The sequence below is a fragment of the Phalacrocorax aristotelis genome, chromosome 2 (assembly GCF_949628215.1).
Source record: "Phalacrocorax aristotelis chromosome 2, bGulAri2.1, whole genome shotgun sequence".
Classification (NCBI taxonomy): Eukaryota; Metazoa; Chordata; class Aves; order Suliformes; family Phalacrocoracidae; genus Phalacrocorax; species Phalacrocorax aristotelis.
This window is the reverse complement of record NC_134277.1, coordinates 19,706,632-19,734,108: the sequence shown is the minus strand read 5'-3', so window position 1 is coordinate 19,734,108 and position 27,477 is coordinate 19,706,632. Positions and strand designations below refer to the sequence as shown.

Below are 27,477 nucleotides of genomic sequence, written 5' to 3'. Positions count from 1 at the left end.
TCCTTATTTCAATGTCATTATGTACTGAGAATTTATGGTATTTCCCACTTGCACAGGCCTCGTCTCATACAAAGCACCTATAAAACCATCAAAATCTGCACACACGTTGCCTTGTTTTCCTCTTTGTATTGTATTGCTGTTCGGCCTGTCCGCTTTCCCTGTGTTTGTACTAAGTCAGGTAAGTACATTGCAGGGGGCACTGAGTTGGAGATCCTGATCTAAGTGGACCCTGCTCTGAATGGCAGTTTGGACCAGATGACCTTCAGAAGTCCCTTTTTAGTTAGAAACCAACCTTAACTGGTCAGTGATTTGTGTGTGCACTTGTGAATGTGCTCTCAATAAAATGAGAAATTAAACAATATTCATTGGGAAAACAGCCCTACACAAGGTGAAGGTGGGGATTCATTGGTGTAGAAGTCATGCCCAGCCCACCAGAACCGCATGGTTCACCTGACCAGAAGCTCTTTCCTGCAACTGTGGTTCCTAAAGACTCCTCACTACCTTGTCGTATGACTGAATGTGTGTCCCCGAAATGGCAAAATTACATATAACAGCTCCATGTCCAAGCATGGTGGGGTGGGGAGTAATTTACTGTCAAAAGACCAGATCAGCATCTGTCACGTACTGACAGAGACATGGACTTTGTCATACAGCAATGCCCGTATCCAGCATGTGAGTAAGGATACCAGCATTCAGGTTGTGCAACAGATGCACTTCTGATCACCTGGGAGTCAGGGACAGGACAGTGGGACCAGCCATGCAGCCAGCCGTATGCAAGGATTCCTATCAGTGCTATAAAGTATAGCTGTAACTCCAGCATCTGCATTCCTAAATCCTGTCCTTCCAGCGTGACTCAGCCACAAAATTAAACTGTAGAAGGTAAGGGAAACAAGGTGTGATGCTGACCCCAATATACTATAGTATTGTAACTCACATCAGCTATTATTGAAGGCTGCTGTACAAAAGAATAGTCTTGTATAACAGAATATTTTGCTTTTGAAATTGCGCATGACAGGGTCTAATAAGTCAATGCAGTCCCTGCTTACTTGAAAATTAGGCAATCTGACAGAATATGCTACAGAATGTTTCTCCTTTTTATAATTAAGCTTGGGTTTAAACGTGCCAGCAGCATCTAGAAACACTTTTGCTGACCTCTGTTTTGTTCTTCAATTCACCCCAATCCTTATTAAGTATAGCCATTTAGAGAGTCAGCTCTCTTAGTATACAATCCCACTTGACAACTGTGCACTGAGATACCAGTTTTAGCAATTTCAAAGTCTATTTGAAAGAAAAAGTGATATAAAATGTTGATTGAGCAGTCCTTTCTAGAGCACTGGTAAGCAGAAATGTGAATTGCTTCCCATCCTGAACAATAAAACATCTGTGCAGGATAAAATTGGCTCATCAATGTTGAACCAACATTGTATTTTATAGTATGTGCTCCAATGATAGGAGACTTTCATGCAAAAAATAGAGAACTAGCTCACTTGGGAAGGGAAAGAAACCAAATTTTCTAAATCCTAGATAACGCTATATAGCTAGATTGTAAATACTCTGTTTGGCATTTCATACAAACCAAATTGTTGTATTTAACCTGTCTTTGCTTTGCCAGTCTGCAGCAGATTCTTTAGCCTCAAATATTAGAGAGCCTAAGTAAAAATGCTTTTTCACTGGGGAAAATGAGCCTGTTACAATCATGCTTGTCTGCGTTTCTTATGTGTTATTGCTTTAGGCTCAGTTTTTTCATAGGGGCTGGGTTCAAAGAGCAGTAACCTTCCACAGACAGTCTATTTCTCTTCTGCTAATGTTAGGAGAAATCCCATGACTGAATCCTTTTAACCTTTTTCAGTTCATCAAAAGTGAATGACATCAAGGGACTCTTCACTTAGGAACAGCATGTGACTCTAAAAACAAACAGTACTAAGAAGAGTCTCCTTGAGATTACTAACAAGTATGCTGAGAAATTCTCATTTACTCTCTTTTCTGTCATATTTTTGTTCATCAAGTGATGAGGCTAATAGGTTAAATCCTGAATTCGTTGATTAAATCGAGATTAGTTGTACACAGATTACAAAAATAAAAGCAATAGTTCTTTGCTAGTTGCTGCCTTATTGGAAGAGGAAGGACATTTCAGTAAAGGGAAAAGGGATCAAGGAGTACATCTTTCTGCACTAGCACCACCAGTACAAAACAAGACAGGGAGATGGCAAGAGGGAGAAGTATTACACATCTAGGGCTCAGATTTGATTCCTCACTCTTTGAGACCTGTCTTGTCATCTGTGCATATCTGCGTGCCTTTTTCACATGTGTGACTCTTGCTGTGATGATCTGTGAATTAAAAACATGGTCTGTATCTGCTTGGTTATCTCAGATTCAAAGATAGATCACACCAGTCTTTGAATTCTGTCAGCATTCGCAGGTAAAATATGATTCTGAATTAATTCCAGATCAATAAGGTGAAATTGCACACTTATACATAGAGAATATTTTATTCTTTTAAGGGTACTTTAGAGCCTGGCCAGAACAGCTTGTTAATGATGGAATTGCATCCTTAACATTGCATTTGCCTATTTGTTTAGTGGATTCTAAATGGATGGAAAGAGAACTAAGTAACTGTCATGTGTCTCCTGAAATGATGCTTGAGAATATTATGGCTCTTTAATAAGGACATGAGTAATTTGTGAAGAAACATTACTGGGTGTCATCTGATGGCCTTTTCTTCTAGCCTGCTTCAAAACAAAATCTTAGCACTTTAGAAAGAAAAATAAAATCTGGAAAACAGGAGGAGAGTCGTGACTTTACAACCACTCTGGTGCCTCTGGTGAGACCCCACCTGGAGTACTGTGTCCAGCTCTGGAGCCCTCAGCACAAGAGGGACATGGACCTGTTGGAGCAGGTCCAGAGGAGGCCACAAAAATGATCCGAGGGCTGGAGCACCTCTCCTGTGAGGACAGGCTGAGAGAGTTGGGGTTGTTCAGCCTGGAGAAGAGAAGGCCGCGGGGAGACCTTATTGCGGCCTTCCAGTACTTAAATGGGAACTATAGGAGGGATGGGGGCAACCTCTTTAGCAAGACCTGTTGTGGCAGGACAAGGGGAAATGGTTTTAAACTAAAGGAGGGTAAATTTAGACTGGATATAAGGAAAAAGGTTTTTACAATGAGGGTGGTGACACACTGGCACAGGTTGCCCGGGGAGGTGGTAGATGCCCCACCCCTGGAAATGTTCCAGGTCAGGTAGGACAGGCCTCTGAGCAACCTGATCTATTTGAAGATGTCCCTGCTCACTGCAGGGGTGGTTGAACTAGATGACCCCTAAAGGTCCCTTCCAACCTAAACCATTCTATGATTCTGTGATTCTGCAGCAAAGGTCAAGTGTCAGGGAGTCACAGTTGTGTTCCTTACCTTCCTGAGTTTGGGAAAACAGCAAACCTTTCCCCTTTCTGCACATCAGTTCTCTCTGTACTTGAAAATTGACAGCTTAGTGTATTAGCCTTCATAAAAATCAGTTAACGTTTGTTTTGTCCATTGTCTTAGGGACCCCTTATCTAGCAAGGGTTTATTTACAAACCTGAGAGCCAATGCTGTTGCTTTCCCTTCAATCCACCTGGCCGCACACCTAATCGCAAAGCTACAGCCTGGGAGTATTTCCAAAAGTGAGCTGTATTCCCTAGATGATGCAGCCCCTCATTCAGCTGCTCTTTTATTCCTTTTTGATGAAAGTATGTATCTCTGAGAAATCAGCTGCTGATCCTTACTGAGCTCCCATGCTCACTCAGTGTTTGTGGTTGTATTCCACATCCTCAGGAGTCCCACGTTGTGCTTCACAGGTCTGAGCACGCTCTTCAGCAGGGCCACTGTGGCAGCTGAGAGTACCTAATGGTGAGAGTAGGTGGCCGAGGCAGCAGAGGAGGAGGAGAGCTGCTTTGTAGGGAGTTGGAGACATTTATTGTTTACAGAAGCAGATCACAGTCCATCTACACTAAAAGGAAAGCAGGCACCCCTTCCTGCGAAAATATGTGATTTGACTGGGGTCCAGCTTGGGGGGAGAGACTGGTGGAGACTGATTCATGCCTTGGCTGCATCAGCACAGGGTCGGGGCCTGAGGTTTTGGAGCTTTTGCTTGAGGCAAAGAATAGCAGAAAGGTAGATGTGCTTTCAAAAATAGTCCAGATATGTGGCTAGGGATCAGAACTCTTGGAGGCTGATCCACATTTTTCAGACTCTCTGGTGGTTTCTGTCTGTATGGTTTATGAACTAAATACCCTTTTCTTAAAAAAATTGCAAAAAATAGTGCTTGTGGGAGGGAAATAGCTGCTTGACTGTAGGAAAAACTACAGTGTAAATGTAGACAGATAAGTATTAGCATATATTAGACTGAAGCATGGAGTGCGTACAGAACGGCAGTGAACAAGGACTGTTTATTTCTTGAGTGTTGCTTTCTCTTAAGCAGCTCTCTGAAAGTCAAGAGAGCATTGAATCATACTGGAGTATAGCAAAAATGCGCAGCAGCTTGCTCAGCAGTGAAATGAAAAGTGCCGTTGTTGAAGCACTGAGCAGATCTAGCTGGAGCGCATGTAGGTAAGGTATAGCATTACAACGGCCAGCACCAGGATAGAACAGCTTTTTGTTTGAGCATGTCTCTGGAAGCCTGTGGCGTGACACGCTGTATGTAGAATGGGTGCAGCCAGAAGGGCCCGTGCTTTCTGTGCATTTATGGACAGGAATTGCAAATGTAGGTAAAGCGAGAAACATGATTTTCAGAAACCTTTCAGCCTGGTTTTAAATAAAAATAGTCTGGCGTAATTTCCACCCTTTAAAAATTCTTCCCCCAGATGAATTTTGCAAAGGCTATGTTTGAGGTATCCACACCTGTCAGCAAATGAATAACAATGTGTTGTTATGATGAGCTGTACACTTGGGCACATTTGGAGACTTTACTGGTTGAGAAGATCTCTAGGGATGAGAGGGTGGGGATAAAACTTACCGCTCTTGGGTTCACGCTTCTTCCAGCCAGAAGAATGTGTCATGCCCTTTGGTGCACTGGAAATTTGCCTTCAACAGACAAAGAAAAGCTCACAGCGCTAGTTTCTGTTTAATTTCATTGAATTTGATAGATTGTGTGATTGTGGGAGCAAATGATAACCAAAATCCCTGTGCAGATCCATTGATGAGTTATTTTCTGTTTCCTCAGATTTTTTGTTTTATTCATAGAAAAGGAAGAAAATGAAGTGGGGAATGACATAATCATAACATAGAATCATAGAATAATTTTGGTTGGAAAAGACCATTAAGATCATCGAATCCAACTGTTAACACTGCCAAGTCTGTCATTAAACCATGTCCCTAAGCACCACGTCTACATGTCTTTTAAATACCTCCTGGGACGGTGACTCAACCATGTCCCTGGGCAGCCTGTTCCAATGTTGGATAACCCTTTTGGTGAAAATTTTTTTCCCAATATCCAATCTAAACCTCCCCTGATGCAACTTGAGGTTGTTTCCTCTCATCCTGTCACTCGTTACTTGGGAAAAGAGACCAACACCCACCTTGCTACAACCTCCTGTCAGGCAGTTGTAGAGAGCGATAAGGGCTCCTCACAGCCTCCCTTTCTCCAGGCTAAATGACTCCAGCTCCCTCAGCTGCTCCTCATGATGCTTGTTCTCCAGACCCTTCACCAGCTTCATTACTCTTCTTTGGACATGCTTCAGCACCTCAATGTCCTTCCTGTAGTGAGGGGCTGATAATGCAATAGTAATAATGCATCCAGCTCTGGAGCCCTCAGCACAAGAGGGACATGGACCTGTTGGAGCAGGTCCAGAGGAGGCCACAAAAATGATCCGAGGGCTGGAGCACCTCTCCTGTGAGGACAGGCTGAGAGAATTGGGGTTGTTCAGCCTGGAGAGGAGAAGGCCGCAGGGAGACCTTATTGCGGCCTTCCAGTACTTAAATGGGAACTATAGGAGGGATGGGGGCAACCTCTTTAGCAAGACCTGTTGTGGCAGGACAAGGGGAAATGGTTTTAAACTAAAGGAGGGTAAATTTAGACTGGATATAAGGAAAAAGGTTTTTACAATGAGGGTGGTGACACACTGGCACAGGTTGCCCGGGGAGGTGGTAGATGCCCCACCCCTGGAAATGTTCCAGGCCAGGTAGGACAGCCTCTGAGCAACCTGGTCTAGTTGAAGATGTCCCTGCTCACTGCAGGGGGGTTGGACTGGATGACCTCTAAAGGTCCCTTCCAACCTAAACCACTCTATGGTTCTATGATTCAGGGAGTGGCAGCCATCTGAGCTGTCTGAGCCTGAGGGAAAAGGTGGATCCGGTATTGTGATTAGAAGAGTACACAGGGCTACATAGTGCTGTACTTATTAGAACATTAGAAAGAAAAGTTGAAGAATATTAGTATGTAGGTGTAAATTTCTAGGAGAAGCTGTAACATGACTATTAGATGATGAAGTGGAATTTGCTTGCACCCTGTAAATAAAGCTTCTTCCCAGGTACTTCAGACTGAAAAGAAGAGGCTTGACATTGATGCCGTGTAAAGGAACAGCATTATTTAATGAAGAAAGCCTTGTGAGGACACTGATGGTTATTCTCAGAGTGTGGCTCAGCTCACTTCCTTGTGTTATGCTGTATTCCCTTGTAAACACAGTCCTGAATAAATGACAGACTAAGGGGGAGTGGGTAGATGCAACATGGCTGGAGAGCAGTTCTCTGCTGCACCATTGTTTCATTTGTCTTCTCATGGTTTTGTACAGTAGCTGTTGGAGACACCTGATAGAAATAATGCAATCGTACTTTAAGCAGCAAAGGAAGTTTCTCTATAGAAACCTTTTCCCCATGCTTGGCAGTTTGACTGAATCTCTCTCCAGTGATAATTAATCAACAAATATGCAGTTCAGGAGTTCTGTGAATTTGCATCAACTCAGACTGTGATGGCTCCTGGGAGGACAATCCTGAAGCTGATTTCAGCACCATTTTGATTTTCTGCTGTTTTGTGTAATCTGCAGTTATGGCTTATTATCCCATCTCCACTACAGGTGGTAGGAAGCAGTCGTGTGGAAATGCAGTGCTCTGATATGGCTGAGGTTCCAGCACAGATACACTCTGATATTGTATTGTCTTCCCTCAAAATATATTGGACAAGGAGGTGCCAGTCCCCTGTTAATACTAGCATTGGCAGTTGTAATTTTCTTTTCTTGTCCATCTGTATGAAATACTTGTGGATTCTGTTGGAAGAGGAAGAATCATGTTTGCACCTTCTCTGCAGGTCAGCTCAGTCTGTGCTGCTGCTTATTGCAGGTGCTGCTAACATATCTGGGGGGAAGAACGCATTGGCAGCTGTGGAGTCAGCTGTCATCCATCACCCTGCTGGAGCCCCATCAATGCAAGTCAGCCTGCATGGTATGAAACGCAACGTGTCCGATCTACGGCTGCAGCTGCATCAGATGAAGCAGCTACAGGTATGCTTATCTGGGTAATGCCAGGAAAGTGGGTTGTCAGCACATGCCTGCCTTCCTCCCTTCCTCCCTCTTACGTTTTGTACACTAGTGATTCTCAGTAGCAGAGTTCTAGCAAAAGAGACACCCAAGTATTATAGACAGAAAAGCGTATTCTGCTTTAGCATACGCTACTTTCATAGTCCTAGAGGTATGAGAATTGGCTCAGTTTAACTACTGCTGCTCACATATTGAGAAAAAAACTTCATTTCTAGTTCTGTTTGATGACTCTAGACATTAAAGCAGTATTTATATTACAATAATATCAAGTCTTTGATTACAGTTTGGACCCTGCTATGCTATGTGCTGTAAAAATACGTTGGAAGAGCCATGTTCCTGCTCCATACTGTTTACAGTTGGGACAGTTTTTAAGTTCCTGAATAAACCACTTTGATGTCAGGAAACCCAAATGGAGCTGAGGATCAGTAGATATGCATTAAGCCAGAGTTTGAGTCCTGTATTTACAAAATCCAGAAGAATAGCCAACCTGAGCAGCAAGGGAAAAAGGTATTTCAGAAGTTTCTGCAAAGGTTTGTTGTGCCTTACTTACTTACACATTTTACCAGTACCTTCCTAACACACATCAACACCTCAAAACCTGCAAGAAACAATAAGAACAATGAAGAGTTAACCAAAATATTCTATTGACACGTACCATCATGCTGCAAATGTAAATATATGCTGTTCATCTCAGACGCTGTGAAAATAAGCTTATGCATCTGTACATGTCTTCAGCCCTTCACTTAATTGGAAACTGAAGAGCACTGTGTATTGTCTCAGAAGATATAAAAGAAGGTAAAGCAATTTCTTGTAAGGCAAAGTGGACAGCAGGGGAAACTTCAATACTCTGCCAGTCTTCCTTGCCTGGAAAGTGACATCACCTGTTTGGTATTGTAGGTAGCTACTGCTATTACAACCAGGGTGGTTTTGAATATGGGAGTGGTACTATGTCAGTCTCCATTGATTTGATGATTAATTTTAGAACAGAGTAATGATAATACAGCTCAGGATTCAGAGCACATTTTGCCTTCACTTCCTTAAGTGAAGGAAACTGAATTATGAACGAGACATAGGGCAAGGGAGCAGAAGGGTGAGGTAAACATCAGGGTAAAAAAATGTGGCCAAGACTGAAGATGTTGTGTCAAGGTCCTGTGCTCAGATTGCTGGTAATGAAGAGATGGCAGAAGGCATTTGGAGCAAACTGTTGTGTCAGCCAGGTGACCTCTGCCTGTGATACAGCAGCACCCATGTATTTATATTTTCAGTTTAGGATGAGTATATTCCTATAGCAAATGTATCTTTCAAAAGCTGTTCCCAGCCATGCTGCATATGTGCTGACCATCATGGTCCCCACCTAATTTCAAGGCTCTGGCTTGGAATCTCTGCCCTGGCACATTATGTATAAGTGCATATTCTTCCACTTTTGTGCCACAAACCACTGCAGTCCCTCTGTCCTTCTGTAACCCTGTGTACCAAATGCAGCTCTTGGCAAACACCTGCAGTCTGGCCACCAGCTGTGCTTAGCATGTGGCCTCATAAAGTGGGATGGAGGTTGCAGTGCTGTGCTGAAGGCAGTGAGCACATTGCTCTCTCAGGGCCTGCTCACCAAGGAGGTGGCATTTCTCCAGCTGCACCTTGTCTCCACGGCCCCGCCTGGGGCAGTAACCTTGCTTTTGATCAGATATAGCATTATGGCACACAGGAGTGAAGAAGCTTGTACCATCTGCACAAATCAATGCTGCCAAGGAAGTCTTGAGAAGGAAAAAAAGGACATATCCCGAGTGTGCTCATTAACTCTGGCTGGCTTCCCTGATTTCAGAAATGATAGCAAATATGGTGCATTGTGCAGGTAGGAAGTGGGCAAATTTGTGACAGTCGGAAGGAAGAATCTGTAGCTCAAGGGAAACTTTGGTATATTACATAGAAATTACATTGATGAGAGTGAGGTTTTGTTGTGGCTTTCCTGAATGGGTGGAATTATTTTGAAAAAGAGCTTACAGTTTGTAGGGCAGCAAGTGAAACAGTTAGTGTTTTAAACTGAAGAGTGCTGAGATATCACACTTGCAGTGAAAAAAATTTGTGCTATGGTTTTTTAGAAAATAAGTAAAAGGGAAAAGTATTTTTCTGTTTTTCCAGGTTGTTTGCATAATGTGTTTGACAGTACTTCATATTTTTCACTTTCACTGTTTCTCCTGGGTTGGCAGTCAGTTTGTTCCTGTTTGTGTGATTTTTTTTCATACAGTGACAGACTAAAAGAAACACTTCCAAAGAACTGAAAAAGATGATTGCACAGGCACAAAATTTGGCAGGATAACTAAGAAACAGGAACAGGACATAAAACTCTATTTATTACTCTCTGTGGTTCAATTTTCAATTGATGATATCATTGTAAGTTCTTGCTCGTTTGCTTCATAGAATCAGAGAAATGCATGCTAGAATGGACCCGTTCATTCATGTAGCCTTTGCCTGTGCTGGCAAAATCCTCTTTTTAAAACATACCCAGCAACAATTGATCCAGATGTATGGATTCACACACCAGTTAAATGTATATGTTACCAGATGCAACCAAAAAGTTAAGACTCTTTCAGTCTGTGGTTGGATTTTAACCAGAGATTCTTGAAATAAAGACATTTGCATCATGGCTGTTGCTAGAGGTTAGATACACTTCTTGCTGCTCCACTAGCATCTTCCTTCAGCGCTCTGGTTTTCAGAGATCCTCAAGAAGGACTAGTTTCATCGTGCTGTGGAGTTTTCCTCATTGCCAGAGATCGGCTATAACCCAGCTTGTGTCCTGGATGCATTCGTTGTTAAAAAGACTGGAGCCCATAAGGAGTTCAGTGGGGTTCATTCTGCACTCCCAGATAATGAGAACTCTTAGTGGCAGGTTTGAACCAAGCCTTAGAGTATGTGGTCGTTGTATCATTAGCTCATACATACGTTGGATTTTTTTTTTGTCTATTCCTTCCTTTCTTTAATTGAACAATTTTTAAGGGAAAGGAGTTAGATATGATTAAGGTTCAGCATGAGGGATGTGTATGCATACATGCTTTTCCTTCACTCAATGTATTATTTGCAGGGAAATGAGTGCTGCAGGAAGGATAGAAAATGTAATAATAATACTGTCATAAATGGTATATGATAATCAGTCTCACAAGTGTAACTTTGAATTAGAAATTCAAATATGTTTTGAGCTGCATTATAGAATTGGTGAGACTTCATTTAATCTGTGTATGGTAACAAACTTCAGGAATTAGATTCTACAGAGATCCTGAGCTGGAGGCAGTCAGTCCCTGGTTGTGGCTGAGCACTGTAGTGTGTGGGGAGGTGGGTGGCGCAGAAGCCTCTCCCAGCAGGGTCTGGGAGGCTCCCACTGGACAGGTCATGCTTGCCTCCTAAAGAGAAGCAAGGCTGTGAGCACCTACTTGATTTTCCAGTTAACTGTATCATAGATAATAATTGGTTCAAAGTGAACTAAACTGGTAATCGGATTGTTCTTGAAGTGGGTGCCAGAGATGATGCTGGGGTACTTGTGAGAGAGCCGTGATAGATAATGGCTTGAGCAGTAGCAAAAGAGGGACAAGGTAGGTATCAGGAGAGACTGGTGAGGCTGGGAGTGAGATCCAAGGGTAATGAATGTAGGAGAGGATGCTAGAATTCCAAAAAAACTATGTTAAATTTCTTTCTGATGGATTGCTGCTTGCAGTTACAAGTCAAGCTAACTCTAATTAGCAACAAATTGCCATTTGGTGGTGATGGGAAAACCTGCATTGCTTTTATTTACCTTTGAGCACTCGACTTTGGAACTTGAACAGTGTTTTAACAGCCTATTTTCAAGTGTGAATGTCTAAGATAGTTTATTTGGCTTGTTTTACAAGCAAACTTGAAGTACAAAAAGTTCCACTCTGTGGAACCAGAATAACTCTGGCAGATCCATAAAACTTCTACTTCAGGTGGTGCAGTAACTGGCAGAGGTGGTCTGAGGAACAAATGGGGTGTGTACACTCAGCCAGGCGGTCTCAGATCTGATACCTGCTGGCAGAATAAAGATAGGAATCAAGTTCAGTTCCAGAATGTGGAGGTAAATGTGCTGTAGTGGTCAGCGGCTACCTCCTCTTCCTCACCCACAGCTCTTCCCCTCTGCTCCCACTCACCCTGCCTCATGTTGTCCTTTGGCTGGTGACTCTGCCCTGCTTAAGTCCACAATTACTCCTCTCCCCAATTCCTTCTCTTCTCTCTCTGCACCCATTTGTGCCTCGCCCTTCTCATCTTCTGTCCCTGTTCCCCAAGCATGAACAAACCCAGGTTTTGCAGAACTAGCCAAGTGTTGCATGAATTTTCATAGAAATGGCAAAGCCATCTTGTTGATACCAAGATGAGTCATTTCCCAGACTTCAGAAGCTCACTCCAAACACTGAGATTTGGGAGTCCTCAAGATACAAGTTTTTTGAAATATTGTTGAGTTTGGTTTTTTTTCCCTAACCTTGTTATCAGAAATGGATGAAGTTTTATGACTGAAGCTTTCTAATACTATTCAATCACTGCATAAACATAAATGACAAGCACCTTAGCTGTAGGTGTCACTACAATAAATATAGATCCCCTATTTACCCCCATAATAGGAAAAAAAATTGTGCCTGCCATTGCACAACCTCACACACACACTTACTCAATTTTGGTATTTCTGGGAGTCACTGTTACCAGCTGAGGAACTTAGGGGACTTAAATTCTGGACACCTGACACTTAAGTCAGATTCCATTATTGACCTTCTCGCTGACCTCAGATCAGTTGTTTCACATTTCCCAAGTCACTGCCCTGTGTCAAATTTCCCCACTTTTTAAAAAGCTGTGAATAAACTGTATGACTGAAGAGTTACATGCTCATTCACTCATTTATTCATTCATTTATGTTTTCCTTCTTGAAAATGTGGAGCGATGTAAGAGATATGTGTCTCAGATAGCTGTGCTGGCCTCATTACAAGAGGTTTTGATTTATCAAACCCAAACGTTAATCCCATAGTGAGGAAAAATACACATATGCACTGTCTCCAAAAGAATCCAGTCTAGTATAAAGCAGCTGACAATGTTTATAAATCTGCGCTGTTTCAAGTGTTTTCCAGCTTCATTTTTTTTCCCTAACTGCTAACACTTATCTTCAGCTGAGTTTTGAGCTAACAACTCCCCCGCCACACTTTCAGTGAAGTGTTACCCTCCCTGTCATCACAGCTGTGTCGCTGGAGAAGGCAGGCAGGCACAAGGACTGAAGAGCCAGGAGGGGAGAGCTGAGTTTGTTCCTCTAATTCCTGTACTGACTGCAAAGAATGACCTGGGCAAAGGCTTTTTTTCCTCCTGTGAATTCTCTTGAATCAACTTAAAAAGAAATCTTGTTGCATTCTACTCTCTTGTAGGTAACCCATTTTTGTGATCCTTCCTATTAGACAGTGTTTTTATTTTGTATGTTAAATGTAGTTTGGCTATTAAGCCTGGATGTTTAGAAGACAGCTGACGGTTCAGTTCCTAGTTTTAGAACTGGAACTTTGTCTTCCAATTGACACGGGTGTTTTTTAAAGTCTTACAGTATGAGAAGGCTGCTGGGCTTACAGGGTTGTGTTCATGTTGCCTATATCCTAAAGCTGTGACTAGATGGAGCCCTGCTTATCACTTTGAAACTTGTGATTTGCATATGAGACTTAAACAGGTTTTGTTTGTGTGAGTGTGGGGCATAGCTGTTCTAGGGCTAGCCACAGAAGAGTACAGTCCAGTTTGTTTTCTTAGCTGTGTTTTGCTCTGCAAACTTAATATCAGTAAGAAAATGAATGCTTTAGAAACTTAACAGAAAGCTAAGACAAGAAAGGAAGCGTGACTTTTACAATTCTCAGAAAATTACCATATTTTAAAGGGTTTTTTTTGGTGAGTAAGGGAGGTTTTATGTATTGCAGATGAGCTGTGTGTCTGTACCAAATGACACCGGATGGCACAACCCTTCTTCTGTCACTTGAGAGACTGAAAAATTCCATTCTGAGAACAGCAGTGCGTTCCAGCCTTGTCATTAATGTGTGGGATTATCCACCAGGCATGTATGGGCAGTGTGATGCATAAACGTATGAGATACATGCAAAGTGGAAGTCAAGCTTCCAGCATTCTTGTGAGGCATGATTAATTCTTGATTCATGATGGACTGAGCAGAATAAAGGGGCCACAATCCTTGCAGAAGTTATGCACTGAAGGTGGTGTACTGATCCCAACGTTTTTCATTCGTCAGCTCACAAGTTAGATATACATATTAGAAGTTAATCAGATTTAGGCTTTTCTTAACCCCAACACTTCCTTATGGAATGATGTTTATAGGTAAAGTTAAAGAGGGAAAGAAGGTTAAAACCCTCTCTCACTGTACGGGTGTGTTTATCCCAACCTATTTCTGAGCTCTGCAATGTATTCTGTTGCCAGGGATGTCAGTCAAGCAGGAAAAATTGAAGTTGATTTCTTTTGTACAACAGCTGCAGAACCAGGAGATGCTGAGGGCAATGGTGAAGAAAGCAGAGCTGGAAATCAATGGCAAAATGATTGAAACAGTGAAGAGGCTTGAAGATCCTGTGCAGCGACAGCGCAACCTGGTGGAACAAGAAAGGCAGAAATACCTCAACGAGGAAGAAAAGATTGTAAAGAAGTTATGGTGGGTTGAGAATCTCTTAGAATTTGTGGCTTTTGCCTGAATTTTTCTTCCATAAAGTAGTATCTTTAGTGAAAACTCCAGTTTACTAAAACTTTAAACCTAAAACTAGTCAAACTTCAGTGAAGCTGCACCTGTGAATACTGTTTTAGCTGTTTTTCCTTGCATTCATATTGGCTATAAAACTGTGTCTGTGTTGTACAAATCACTGGTTCCCACAGGGTAAGTCCCACCAGTACAAAGAGTTTCAACCTCTTCAGAAGTCCCCTGTAAAGGGACAGGTGACTCTAAGGACCATGACCACCTCCATCTTCTGAAGCCTCTCCCTACCTTAGGTTTCCCCTTCAGCTTTATGTATTATGCTTTAGGGAAGTAGGAAGGAATTCCCTCAAGAACAGATGGATGCAAAGGAAGGTACTGAGTTTGGCTTTAAGTATGAAAATCAGATTCCAATAGTATTTGCTTTGGCTATTGCATGGGAGAGGTAGGGGAAACTCATGAATAGAGTATTGAAGTTTAATTGCAGTCAGCAATGCCAGTGTCTGTCTAAAATTTACTCACTGGGGTTTCCATACGCTTAACTGCAGATAAAAATACTTTACTTTTTTTTTTTTGTTGCTGTGTAAAGGCTCTTTTTAAGACTCTTTTTTTCCCCAAAACTTTGGCCTAACAAGGCTGGTGGGATCTAGTTGTTTGTTTTCGTTCATGTTCAGAGTCAGCAGGAGGCAAGATGAAGCTGAAATCAATAAACAATTTAACTAGTTCTAACACTCACATTTGTAAGATGCTATATAAATAATTATTTCTCATTACTGCATTTAGTTCACACCTGAAGAACTGCTCCATAATGGAGTGGAACTTTATAGTCAGCTTGTCACTGGAAATGATGATTGAAGAGCCATAGGAGTACAGTTATTGACAGCTAAGGAGAGTAAATCTTTCCTGTTGATCAATGTGTTGTTAGATGAGTAAGATTTGTAATAAAAATGGTGCATCTGTAAAGACAAAGTAGAATGTTCTTCTGTGAAGAAAAGTTTAATATGTAGTAGTCCATGCTGTGTCCAGCATGTGTGTCCAGGTGTGTATAACCTTCTCAGCTGGGTTGTAGTTTAAATAACACTGTGTTGTAGCCTTAAGTAATTACCCTCCTGTTCATTGCTTTATTCCTGTGTACCTCATTGCCTAGTTTTTGGATTGTTTGTTCTCTGTGGAAAGAATAATTTGTGTGGTGGTTGTTCATCGCATTGCCTCATAAAATGGATACTGAGTGAGGTCAAGTGCAAATGGCATTAGTTGGTACAGCTGTTCATTTAGGATATGACTTTGATTACAATATGGTTCTGTTTTATCAGAGTTTGGAATCTTTTCCTGCTTACAGAGTTTCTGCTGTTTCTCTGCTTCTTCATTTGTTAACGTTACAGGAAAGTATCTTGGATCATGCATGGGCTGTAATTGTTAATTCAACCCTTTTAGAGACATGCTAGAAACAGACATTAGATCACAAACAATTATTTTTCATCAGTTGAGTCCAATGAGATTTCTTTATGATGTATTTGCACATTTGCAGGCTCATAGCCCAAAAGAAAAAGCACATCTGATGACAGTGCTTTAAGTTCAACAGCTGATGGCTGTTAATAATGAAGAGCATACATCACAAAATTACACATCAAATGTCACTGGCAGTATTCAGAAAAAGGTTAGCACTCTATATAGGCACCCTCAATTAAGCTGATCCCAGTGCAGATGTATAAACAAATGCAAAGCAACAGAACAAAACAATTACCATTTCTTAGGCTTTCAACTGTTGCTCTCTTGACCTTTCTTAAATCATAGGACTAAATCAGTAGACTGGCTTCACGCAAGACACGGGAGCTTAAGGATTTCTACAGTACTTACAAAAGTGTATTTATGACTGTGAAGTGGTAAATCTCAGATTAAAAAGCTCTCCTTTCTGCCATTCTAGAGATTATCACTGGGAAATAAAAAAAAAAAATATTGGCAGTTTCATGTTGTAAACAGCAGAAATGTCAGTGTACATTTCAGAGCAAGGTTTCTGTTGAGCAGCTATTCATGATGGTGCCTATAGAAGTGTGCCCGTGTGTGTCACAGCTGTAGCAGGATTACAGTTCAGAGATATCTAATGAAATATAAGTAACGCTGTTAAACATAGTGTTTGTTCACACTTGTAACAGTGAAATACGTACTCAGAATTAACTGGGTAGGTTTTCTTCTATCTCGTCTTTTGATTCAACATTAGAGATGGCATATAGGACATTTCTGTGGTTGTAGATATTAGCCTTAAAGTTTAGCAGACCAAGGACAAATTACGATGATATGTCAGATTGAGTAATGAAGTATTTGTGCTGTGAGGCACATGTTACAGGTATGACTACTATATGTTGTAGATTGTTGTAAGCATTTTAATAGCGGGGTGCTTACAAGCACAGTATTTAAATTGTAGCCACATCCTAGCTGTATAATTGTATATGATCCATAGTAAGTTACAATTTATATTTTTGTTAGGAAAAGTATGTGACTTTCTTGTAAGAATAGCCATGCTCAGTACAAAGAAAACTCCACTTAGCGGTCTTGAAGAGCCACTGGTAGCAGATAACTTGGGAAAGGATATAAGAACATGGTAAAATGCTCAGAGCATGACTCCTTGCTTTTAATGACTTGTAGCTCAGGGATTTTCCAAGTCAGAGATGGTATCTTCATATGTAAAAGCTATGCATAGGTTGTTTACCTTTCACAGACTTATGCATTTTTTAAAAATCTGTGTAAACTTGGTTGTTGTGTACAGCATCTAAGCACAATGAATTCTATAGCGTTATTCTTTTTTGGGTAGAAAGAACCTCTTTATGCTTGTTTTTTAATCTTTCATCTGTCAATCAATTCCCAAACTCTTAGATTATGTACAGCAGAATATTCACCCTCTCCATGCTAGTCATGATGTTACAGACACTCACCCATTCCATTTTCTGATTGTGCCTTTTCCAGCCTGAAAAGTCCTGGTCTGCTTAGTTACTCCTCTTGTACAAGCCATTCTATACATTTCGTTATCCTGTTGCCTATCTGTGTGCCCTTTCTAAATCTAGTGTACATCTGTGAGGCAGGAATGGGGAGAGAAGAGAGCCCTGCAATGGCTATATCTAATGTAGGCATGCCATGACTTCATGCAGTGGTGTGGTCCCGGTCCCCCTGTCCTCGTGTTCCACATGAGCTTTCCATTACAAATCCAATGTCTCACATGCAAGGAATGATCGTCAGTTGAAAGTTAATCATTGTGTATAAAAACTTAGATTTTGGGGAGATGATTGGGCTTCAGTGTGGTTAGTTTTGTTTTTATTTTTCCTCTTCTCATGAACATTACTTTACATTCATTAGAAGTTAATTAAATCTTTGGTTTTTACCAGGTCACTTAGTATCAGATGGTCCACCTACAGCCCTCTGCAGTCACCCTTTATTTTCATTCCCTTGAATAATTTAATATCCTTTCAAGATTTTTTTACTCTACTATTCATCCTCTTTTCTAAATAATTTATAGTATGTTGAAACGCACCAGCCCTAGTACTGATCCCCACGGAACCCACCAGCAAACTACATTCATTGAGTAAGCTGTTCATTGATCCCTTCCTTTTACTTCCAGTACTTTATCCATGAGAGAATTTCCTCTTTTGTCCCATGGCAACTTCGCTTTCTTGAAAGGTTTTCCTGAAATACCTTGCTGAAAGCCTTTTGGGCTATAGATTTTCCACATGCTTTTGTTGTTTCCTTGTGTATTTGTGAGACTTACCTTCTCTACACAAATCAAAATCCTCCCAAACACAGCATAATTATCTATTGGTCCATTAATTTTTTACTGTTTATTCTTTATTTTGTTATCTGTCAATCACACCACTCTGGGTGTCAGTATCACCAGAGTACAGTTCTCTGGATGGCTCCATCCCCTTTTTAAAAATTCATTTGTATCATCTATGACATTTTCTACTACTTTGGTGCCAAAGCAATTTTAAACAAGAAGTTAGATGCTTAGCATTAATAATTCGACTGTTTCACCCTCGAGTTGCTATTGAACTCCAGGACAAATACCATCTGACCTGGGTGATTTGTTAGTATTAATTTTGTCAGTCCATTTTGTAACCTGTTCTACTGATAATGCAATCTGAGACAGATCCTCTGATGCTTTTTTGCCTAAAAAAAAATCTCAGCGAAAGAGTTTGCCTCGGCTCCCCTGTGTAAAACATACATGCAGAAAAATAATTTATCTTGTATTAGCCTTCTGAAACTGCATTAAGGTAAGTGTTTTGTTAATTGGGTTTGCTCAGTCCAATCTATAAAGCCAAGTTGTTTCCCCAGTTACAGAAAAGAAATGCTGGAGACTGCTGGATCCATTTCAAGCTTTGGCTCCTGAGGGCTGAAGTTTCTTTTCCCTTGCAGTTACCAAGATGAGGCAGTGTAATATGGTGTCCCCTGAGTAATTTCAGGATCAGTTGTCTTGTTTGATAGTATCAGTGCATGGAATCAAAGGGGTTTATGATGACCCTTCCATTTCTGCTCAAAGAACAAAGGGGAAAGAAAGCCGTTGTCTGCTACCTGGAAGTCTTTCCATTACCCCTACATTTCCAACACTCACGAACCTACCAAAACATCATAACGTTGTTCTGTGCTTGTTCCTTTCTTTTCTTCCCACCCATGAACCAATTTAAGCTTCTGCGCTTATTTTTTTGTTGCTGTTGCCTGGCGGATGGCAGCATCTGCGAAGCTGCTTTTCTGGTGCTGACCTACAAAGGGGAGTAGAGCGTGCCCTGTGATTCCCAAAGCAGCGCTGCCTGGCCTGAGTGCCAGTATCAGCCCTTGAGACTAGGGAGGATACGTGACTGTAGAGCACCGTTGTGGAGGGAAGGAGTCTTTGCGTTGCAGTAAGTGACAGAAAGAAGAATTCTTTTCCCAGCTCCTTCCTAGACTGTATCTGTGCCCCTTTTTGCAAAGGCAGACAGACTCAGAGACGACAGATCTGCATTATCGGGGCCTCTTCCGCTGGAAAAATGTCCCGAGAAACGTTCCCTTACTGCCATCGTGTGGTCCCTTGAATTGTTTCCTACAAGTGTGCTTGTGCCAGTGGAAATCGTGACTCCCCCAGGCTTTCTCAAGGCAGAATTTTTGGGAGAAGCTGTCTTAAAATGGGAACAGGATCATTTACCTCCCTGTTTTTGATCTGTTCAGAAGCAACTTAAGATTTTTATTTCAAAATTGTTTTATAGTTTCTAAAGCTTAGTCTTTGGATCGAAATGAACGCTTTGCTGTGTGCATTTAGTGTTCAGATGCTGATACTATTTCTGTTTCTCTGTATATCAGAACTACTATTGTATTGCCGTTTATTGTTCTGTGTGACTGTGCTTCCACTTTCATGTGAATGGTCTCCAAGGGATTTTCTCCTTTTTATCCTGTTACTGGCCACCTACTCCTCTCTTTGCCTCCTTGTGTCGCCTATCCACAGAGATGGATCTAGGAAGTGACCTGGCTGAAAATAATTAATTTTCTGCTGGATTTGTGTGGCAGTGCTGGCACAAGGGAAATGTGTGGAAATGCAAGGCCTGCGATTGGTGCGGAAGGCAGTCTTCCCCTACCCTTCTTCAGGCAATCAGCCCGTACCTTGGTTCTCTTACAGCAATTGCAAAACCGCTACCTGTGTGGATGCAAGAAATAAGGCCCAAAATTAGGCTAAAATGAGTAGCCAATTTGTCAGTTCGGAGTTTGCTTTACATTGTTTTCTACCATGCAATTAAACTGCTTCTCAGGATATTTCTGTTAGTAAATTGGGTATCTTAACAGAGGTGGATTTATTTTAGAATAAATATTCAATACATGATCCTTCTGAGGTATTCACATCGGAGTTTGTATAGTTGCACGTAATGCATTTCAGGTTATTTTGAGAAATTTTTAAGCTTCTGTGTGGAAACTCCAGTAAAGCAATGTGGTCTCAACCTTAAATGGAAAAAAAGTGGCTCCCCACAGAACAAAAATAAAATTTATGTGTCTGAAGGATTGTGAAAATTTATGTGAAGTATGGAAACATTGGAAAAGAATATTGGGAAAGGTAATGAGGAAGCACCAGATGGAGCCAGAGGAAGCACAGGACAGCACTGGTTAAAAAAATATCTGAAGTGATTCATTCTTGAATCCAAATGCTGAGCAAAAGCTGCACACACTGCACACTTGCTGTTTCAGTCTGGCTGATCGTAGAAACAGGACCCTGTATCCTGTCTAGCAGGACCTGGCAGATAAACAAGGTTGCACCAAGGGGCCATTAGTGCCAGTTTTGGGGTGGTTGCTTCACTGTTGGGCATTCCTTTGCATGTCATCAGCAATGAGAAAATGCAAGGTGCAAACCAGTACTGGTTGCAGTGGTACAGTGTGTCTGTACCCTTCTAGGATTTGCATCCCCAGAAGTCTGGCTGTTAGACGGGTTTCACCACCCTACCTGCTCTTTATAGCACAGCTGCCCTGAGGTCAATATGCTCTGCACATTGGCAGCCTGTCAGAGAAATCAATGACCTGGACTAGTTATGAGTCTTTTCCTATGCTCTGAGCATGTGTGTCCAGCATCATCACCTCCCCTCATGGTACCCTGCTATTTTTTCAGCCTGTGGTGCCAGATTTTATGTCTACTTTTTTTGTTTTGCCAGTGAGCTGGAGACATTTGTTGAAGACCTGAAGAGGGACTCCACTGCTTCCAGCAAGACAGTTACACTGAAAGATGTTGAAGATGGAGCATTTCTTTTGCGTCAAGTAGGAGAAGCTGTTGCCACCCTGAAAGGTATGTACCATTCCTTTTTACTTATGGTCCTTCTCTTTTAATCACAGTGGCTGAGAACAGTTTTGCCTTTGATCTGATGAGAGGGTTAAATTTCACTTCCAAAAAGATTTAAAGTTGGGATTAAGGAGCTTGTTGCGTGGCCCCTGGAAAGGGGCAGACACTCAACTATTTAACATTCACCCCATAATCCGTTTCTTCCAGGTCTTTTATAAATTCCTCTTGAGCTTCACAGTTGTTGTCTTCGCAGGAGAGTTCCCGACATTGCAGAATAAAATGCGTGCGATCCTCCGGATTGAGGTAGAAGCCGTGAGGTTCCTAAAAGAAGAACCACACAAGCTAGACAGCTTGCTGAAACGTGTGCGCAGCATGACTGATATCCTTACCATGCTCAGGAGGTGATTTTTTTTTTTTCCCCCCCAAAAGTAGAGAATTACCTCAAGCAGGGGTGGAACAGCTTTTGGGTTTGGGTTCTTCCCCTCTCCCCAGGCAATTTTGAGAAATGCAACATGCTGGGAGTATCTTAGTATTTTATGGATTCTTCCTAGACCCCTCTCAAGGGAAATCAAATTAACCTTCCTGTGCTTTCTGCAGTGGTTCTGTTCTGACCAACAGCGCCAGTCATTGAGATCTTATGATTGCAACTAGCTTGCTCTGAAGTCACCACTTCTGGACTTGGGAAGTACCTGGATGAGAAAGCTTACAGAGTTGCATCAGTCCCATATCTGAGCTAATTAACAGTAGGCATTTACAGCAATCTAAGCTAACAGAAGTATTCTCTGGCACTGAAACATGCATCCCCAGAAATGTAACATTAAGAAATAAAATAGGAAAATATTCTAAGTGGATAAAGATATCCTAATCCCAAATTCCTATTCCTAAAAAGGAATATTTTTCCATATGCTTGTGAATTTATCCAAATTCTTTGTTCTGTTCTTTGCAAGGAAGATGCATTAGACAAAGCTGAAATATTAGGTAAAATTTGTGTCCTCTAAGTGCCATGGTTTAGCTGTGTTTGTCAGAATGTATGAGCAGCAAACGACTGCTGATTTATATGAGTCAATAGGCATTGGATTTAATTCATACTCAAAACCAGTGAATCAGGCCAAACTGTCGGTGGTGGTGGTCTCAATTTTACTTCAATTACAAGAAAATGTAAGTCATACGCCTATTGTTGCTACCATTATTCTAAGGAATGTAGGGTTTTCATTGTTTCCATATACCCTGGAACATATGTAAAACGGATTTGCCAGTACTGGCAGATGAAAAAAATGGTTGATGTAACAGGTCTTCTAAGAGCCATCACTTATTTTTCCCATGTAGATAAACATCTATATCCTTTCCTATTCATTTCATTTTCTTAAAAATTACTACAGTTATTTCTTGTCTTACTCTGGGAAAAAAAAACAGTAAGATATGCATGCCAAAGTTTTACCAAAAGTATTTGTTTGCAGTGAAATTACATATTAAGCCTCATAAACTCTGATTCAGTAATGGAAAAACTGATGGCATTTGATGGCTAGCTACGCTCCAAAGCTCAGCCAGTTCACAGCAAGCTGCCAGAAATAGTTGACTCTTTACATCCTCAGCTCATTCTACCCCAAATTCTTGACAGACAAGACCTTTGTGAAGTATCATTTGAAGGCTTTATTTTGGCAATTTGCCAAACTGCCTCCTCCCATTCTATGTAACTACCATTTTTTGTTCTAATAGTTGAGGAACATCTTGTTTAGCTAGATACAGTGTATAAAATTTAAGTCAACTGATTTCCATTCTCACTCTAAAATCAACCCCCTGTAACTCCTGGTTTGGTCAAAAAGTGTCAGTACACTCATGAAGGTTTGTAAACATTTTAAAAGGCAAAACTATCCTAATTAGAGTGCCATCTTCAAAACTCTGAGTCCCTGACTCTGAGAGGAAGCTATAAAATCACACAACTGAGAGCATCAGGAAGAAAAAACACCATTTTGTGTTTTTGATGTAGGTGGTTTTCCCTTGCAAAAGTTTATTTTTAAGTATTGCTCATGACTCGCCTGTGTGCTAACCATGTGCCATGCTGTTGTGTTCAATTTGGCTGGGCAGACATGTTACAGAAGGACTGCTGAGGGGTGTGGATCCATCCCAAGCTGTGCAATACTCTGCTACGGAAAAGTCCACTGCAGATGACACTCTGAAAAACCAGGAGGAGCTCAAGCACGCCCAGGGACATGCACAGCAAAACCTCACAGCAATCACATCAGAGTCCCAGGTGTCATCAGTCAAGTCAGAAGTCGTGCCCTTCTCAACAATGATGGTCCATCATGTGCAGAGCTCGCCTGTTGTCATCCATCAGTCTCAGCACTCATCAGCCCTGGTCAACCATGGCCAGGGTTCACCCACGGCAGCCAGCCACAGCGAAGGTGTGCCAGCGGGCAACCATCTCTCTGCCACCCCACCAGCGCCCCTGCAAGAGCCCACAACAGGATCCCAGCCCACACAAGCCACGCCAGCACCACAGGCTTCTGTCAATGGCACCACCATGCAAAGTCTTTTCATTGAGGAAATTCACAGTGCAAGTACCAGAAACCGAGCTGTATCAATTGAGGTAAGGTGTATTCTACTTAACCAGTTGTGCTCTCTTTGGGTCTGAGCTCCCAGTCTCACTCTTAAGACTGCAGGTGGGATTTTTCAAATGCACTCTGGGGATTTATGTGCATAATCCCTAACTACACCATGCAATTCTGAAGATACCCTTTGATTTTAAATACAACAGGATAATAACATGTAACCAAAATGAGTAACTGTGTCTTTTAAATAGCCTTTATTAAAAATATCTAAAAAATCTTTTTTAAAATACCTTAGTTTTGAACAATAACACATGATTCTCCGGCAACACTTGCATCAGCAGATTTCATTCACTCTTTAAATCTCCACAGCCCTTATTATGGAGAGGTAAAAGTGAACGAGTATGAAGTTCCAGTAGTTTCACACAGAGGTATTGAGAAAACCCACAAGTGAACTCTCATCACCAGTGTGACGTAGTAAGGCAGTGACCCAGATTTAAATTTTGCCTTTGTTCCTTCAGCAAACAGTGGCCACTGTCGGTCTGTCACGTCTTTGTGCCATATCTATCACAATGGATGTCAGAACCAGTGTATAATTAGTGCTAATGTATTTCCTCTAGTTGCTGACTAGATCTAAAAGAATCTATCCATATTGACCTATAATGTTTACACATGGTTTTTTTTTAAAGTGATCATAACCTAAATCAGAGAAATAAATAAGTGCTTTACTGTTTTTGTCTAGAAAGCTGAAAAGAAATGGGAAGAAAAAAGACAAAACCTTGATCACTATAATGGAAAAGAATTTGAAAAGCTCTTGGAAGAGGCCCAGGCTAATATAATGAAGTCAATTCCTAACCTGGAAATGCCTCCCCAGCCAGCAGCCCTGCCTAAAGGGGATGCAGTGGAAAAGCTAGAAGTCTCAGGTAAGGTTTGCTAGAGTAAATGGTGGTAAAGGATTGCATAGCTGGAAAAGAGAGGTTATTTTTCATACTTTCTAGGGTGGTTTCAGTTTACAGATTTCTGTGTTCTTGATCACACCTGTGAAGTATGTCCCTGAGGAATAATGCAGGTTATGTGGACAGACTGCAGTGATTTTGCACATGCCAGTGTGGGTAACCAGCTGAAGATTAATTTCCTCATATTGCAACTGAAAAGAGTGAGTTTGTCCTCTGGAGATAAAGCCTCCTCATGAGCAGGAGGGTAAGAGTACACCTTGCTTTTGACAGAGATGAGAGTATCTGTATACTGTACTATATCTATATCTAGAACACTGTGTGTTCAGTTTTACACTTAAAACTTAAGCAAAGAAAGAACCACAAAAAGAGTTTGAGCACAAATGATGTTACAGTCAGAAACCTAAAAAGCTCTTTTTGTAGACATGCTTGTTATCAAAAGAAGACCAAGATGTGCCTGAGGTTTCTGAGGGTAAGGAGGCCTTCTAACTTTGCAGAACATGTTCCAACACGTTCCAGCAACTGGAAGCTGAAGCCAGAAAAAGCCACATTAAAAATCAGCTGTCAAATTTTAACATTTAGAAAACTAATCACTGAAGTTTAATTATCACAGAATCACAGTTTATAAAGTTTAATTATGAACGTATGGGATTCTCTGCCACTTCAAATCTTTAAGCAATACTGTTTCTTTCTGAAAGGCTGCTCAGGCACAAGCTCTGTGTATGATGCAAGACCTGCTTAAAGAAATCCTTGAACCTATGTTAAGTGGAAAGTCAGACTATTTGATCTTAATGATCCTTGCTAACTTCATAATCTTAAACTACAAATACAACCAGTGTTTTGGATGAGTCCCTCAGAGGTCTGAAAATGACCTGTGATGCTACAAAAGTGAGTTGTCTTGGGGAAGTGGATAGGTATGTAGGAATGAATGAGAGTGGCTTTCACAGTAAGCATTCTGGCTGTCCGCAGCTATAATATAGATATACTGAGTTTCAAGTTGAACGAGAGTCAGATTGTGACCCTGTAGCAAAAAACGGCAAACATCATCATGAGATGAACAGGAATATCTACAAGACACATGAATCTGCTCAGCAGTGGTGAGCTCTTACATAGAAATTCCCAAATTCAATGTTTTGGATTTCAGGGAAGACTGAACAAATAGGAGGGACTCAAGAGGACAGCAATGATAATGACCAGAGCTCTAAAAAACCATGATCTCTGGGAAACAAAAAAGAAAGAATTGGTTTTGTTTAGTATGAGAGGCAAAGGTTGAAGAAGGACAAAGCAATCCTGAATACATAAAAATCTGCTTAAAAAAGAAAAGACCAACTTGCTTTTTGTGGGTAGAACAGCAGTAGAAGTTAGCAGTTGCAACCAGGAAGATCCAGGTTAGGTGTTAGGGGAAAACCTCATAATGATAAGGAAAGGGAAACACTGAAGAAGGCTGTATGAGGTAGAGGAGGATGCAAGACCCCCATTATTGGAGACAATGGCTCAGACTAGCATTGATCAAGAATTATACAGGTAGAGCTACTTCGTGGTGGCATGCTGGGGTGTCCTTCCAGTCCTATGTCTTTCACAATTTAACATAGAAATCCACATCTGAATTTCTTCAAAGTTCAAGGAACGAAGAAGATGCCTCAGCTTGAGGTCTTGGGGCCGAAACAATCTCAACCTATTCTCAAACTTTCAATGGGTAAGGAAGGGGCCATTTTACCTGGTAAAGCAAATGACGAGATGTCTTGAGGCTGAAATTATCTCAACCTATTCTCAAAATTCTGTCAGCTCAACCTTGGATTTAGCTCATTAGCCAAACATGAGTCAGCTGCAAAATTCTTACCCAGCTACTTAAGCAATAGTCCACCCAGCTCAGCAGTCTATCTCTGACAGAGACAATGGGAGATACTGTCTGTGGGTGGCACAGAACCTGGCCACCTTCTGCAGTCTGCTAGCACTCCCCCAGCACCTCCACTTGATATTAGAGGGTATATCCCAGCTTCCTCATTTTCATATTCATTATGGACCTTTTATCCAGTAATTCCTCTATACCTGCTCATACCATTTGCCTCCCCACTGGTGTAGCAGCAAGCTCCAGGAGCTCACTCCCCATCCTGTGAAGGAGCTTTCCTTCATCTGTTTTAAAATTATCTTGTACTGGCTTCACCAAGTTCCTCATAGTTCTACTATTCTGCAATTTGGCAAATAACAGCTCTGCATTCCCTTTATAAAATCATGAGGCAGTGGATAAACCTTGATCATATCCTGGAGGTCTCAGCCTGCCCCGTGGGCTCCAAACGGCAAACTTGCAGCTTTTCTGGTCTCTCCATCTAGGCCAGCTGCTCCCTCCCTAGACTGGTTTCGGTTGCCCTTCTCTAACTCCACTGTGTCCTGGAGCTGTGGAGACCAGAGCTGCATGCAGCACTCAAGGTGTTGGCAAGACAAGGCTGTAAATAGCTGCAAAACAATGCCCTGAGGCTTGTGAACGCAAATTCATATAGAATCTGGGAAGAGTGTTTTCAGAGCCAGCATTTTGTTCCAGGTGCACCTTTAGCACTGACAAGTTGTGGCTCCTTGGATGTTTCACAACGTACATGTTTAAAATCAATTCTGTTGAACCTCATAAAATAATTTTAGAATTCTGGCACCGTTCAGTGAGGTTACTGGCTATCAACACAATTATCTTGTATAATGTGTGGCATAAATAGAAAATGTCAGTGAAAATAAATACCATATGGGTGCAGTGAGCTGTGACATCTTAAAAAGTGCAGAACACAATTACAGAGAAGTTTTGTGACTCGCATAGTTAACTAATCCACTTCTACAATACAGTTTTGCACAATGTGTAGCCAGCAGATTTGAGGAGAAATGTGATGAGATTGAGACATTTGCCTTCTGTTGTGCATAATGAATCCTGTAATAGTAACGTAAATAAGGGAAAGGCAAAACATTTCCTTAATATCTGATTAAATATCTCACATGCCACACAACTCTTCTCTGGT

The 27,477-nt window shown here is 41.4% G+C and overlaps 1 protein-coding gene across 16 annotated transcripts in view; it reads left to right on the top strand.

Annotated features, from left to right (window-relative positions):
- Positions 1 to 27,477, top strand: part of KIAA1217 (KIAA1217 ortholog) — a 371,380-nt gene that overhangs the window by 328,089 nt on the left and 15,814 nt on the right. For all 16 annotated transcript variants that reach the window (XR_012658855.1, XR_012658854.1, XM_075082645.1 and 13 more), the window contains 6 exons: positions 7,302 to 7,462; positions 13,993 to 14,168; positions 20,855 to 20,985; positions 21,233 to 21,380; positions 23,065 to 23,566; positions 24,268 to 24,448. Coding sequence is in view for 14 of the 16 variants with exons in the window: in XM_075082645.1 (XP_074938746.1) it covers positions 7,302 to 7,462; positions 13,993 to 14,168; positions 20,855 to 20,985; positions 21,233 to 21,380; positions 23,065 to 23,566; positions 24,268 to 24,448 (1,299 nt within the window). In the remaining 2 variants the exon portion in view is untranslated. The remainder of the gene's footprint in view (positions 1 to 7,301; positions 7,463 to 13,992; positions 14,169 to 20,854; positions 20,986 to 21,232; positions 21,381 to 23,064; positions 23,567 to 24,267; positions 24,449 to 27,477) is intronic.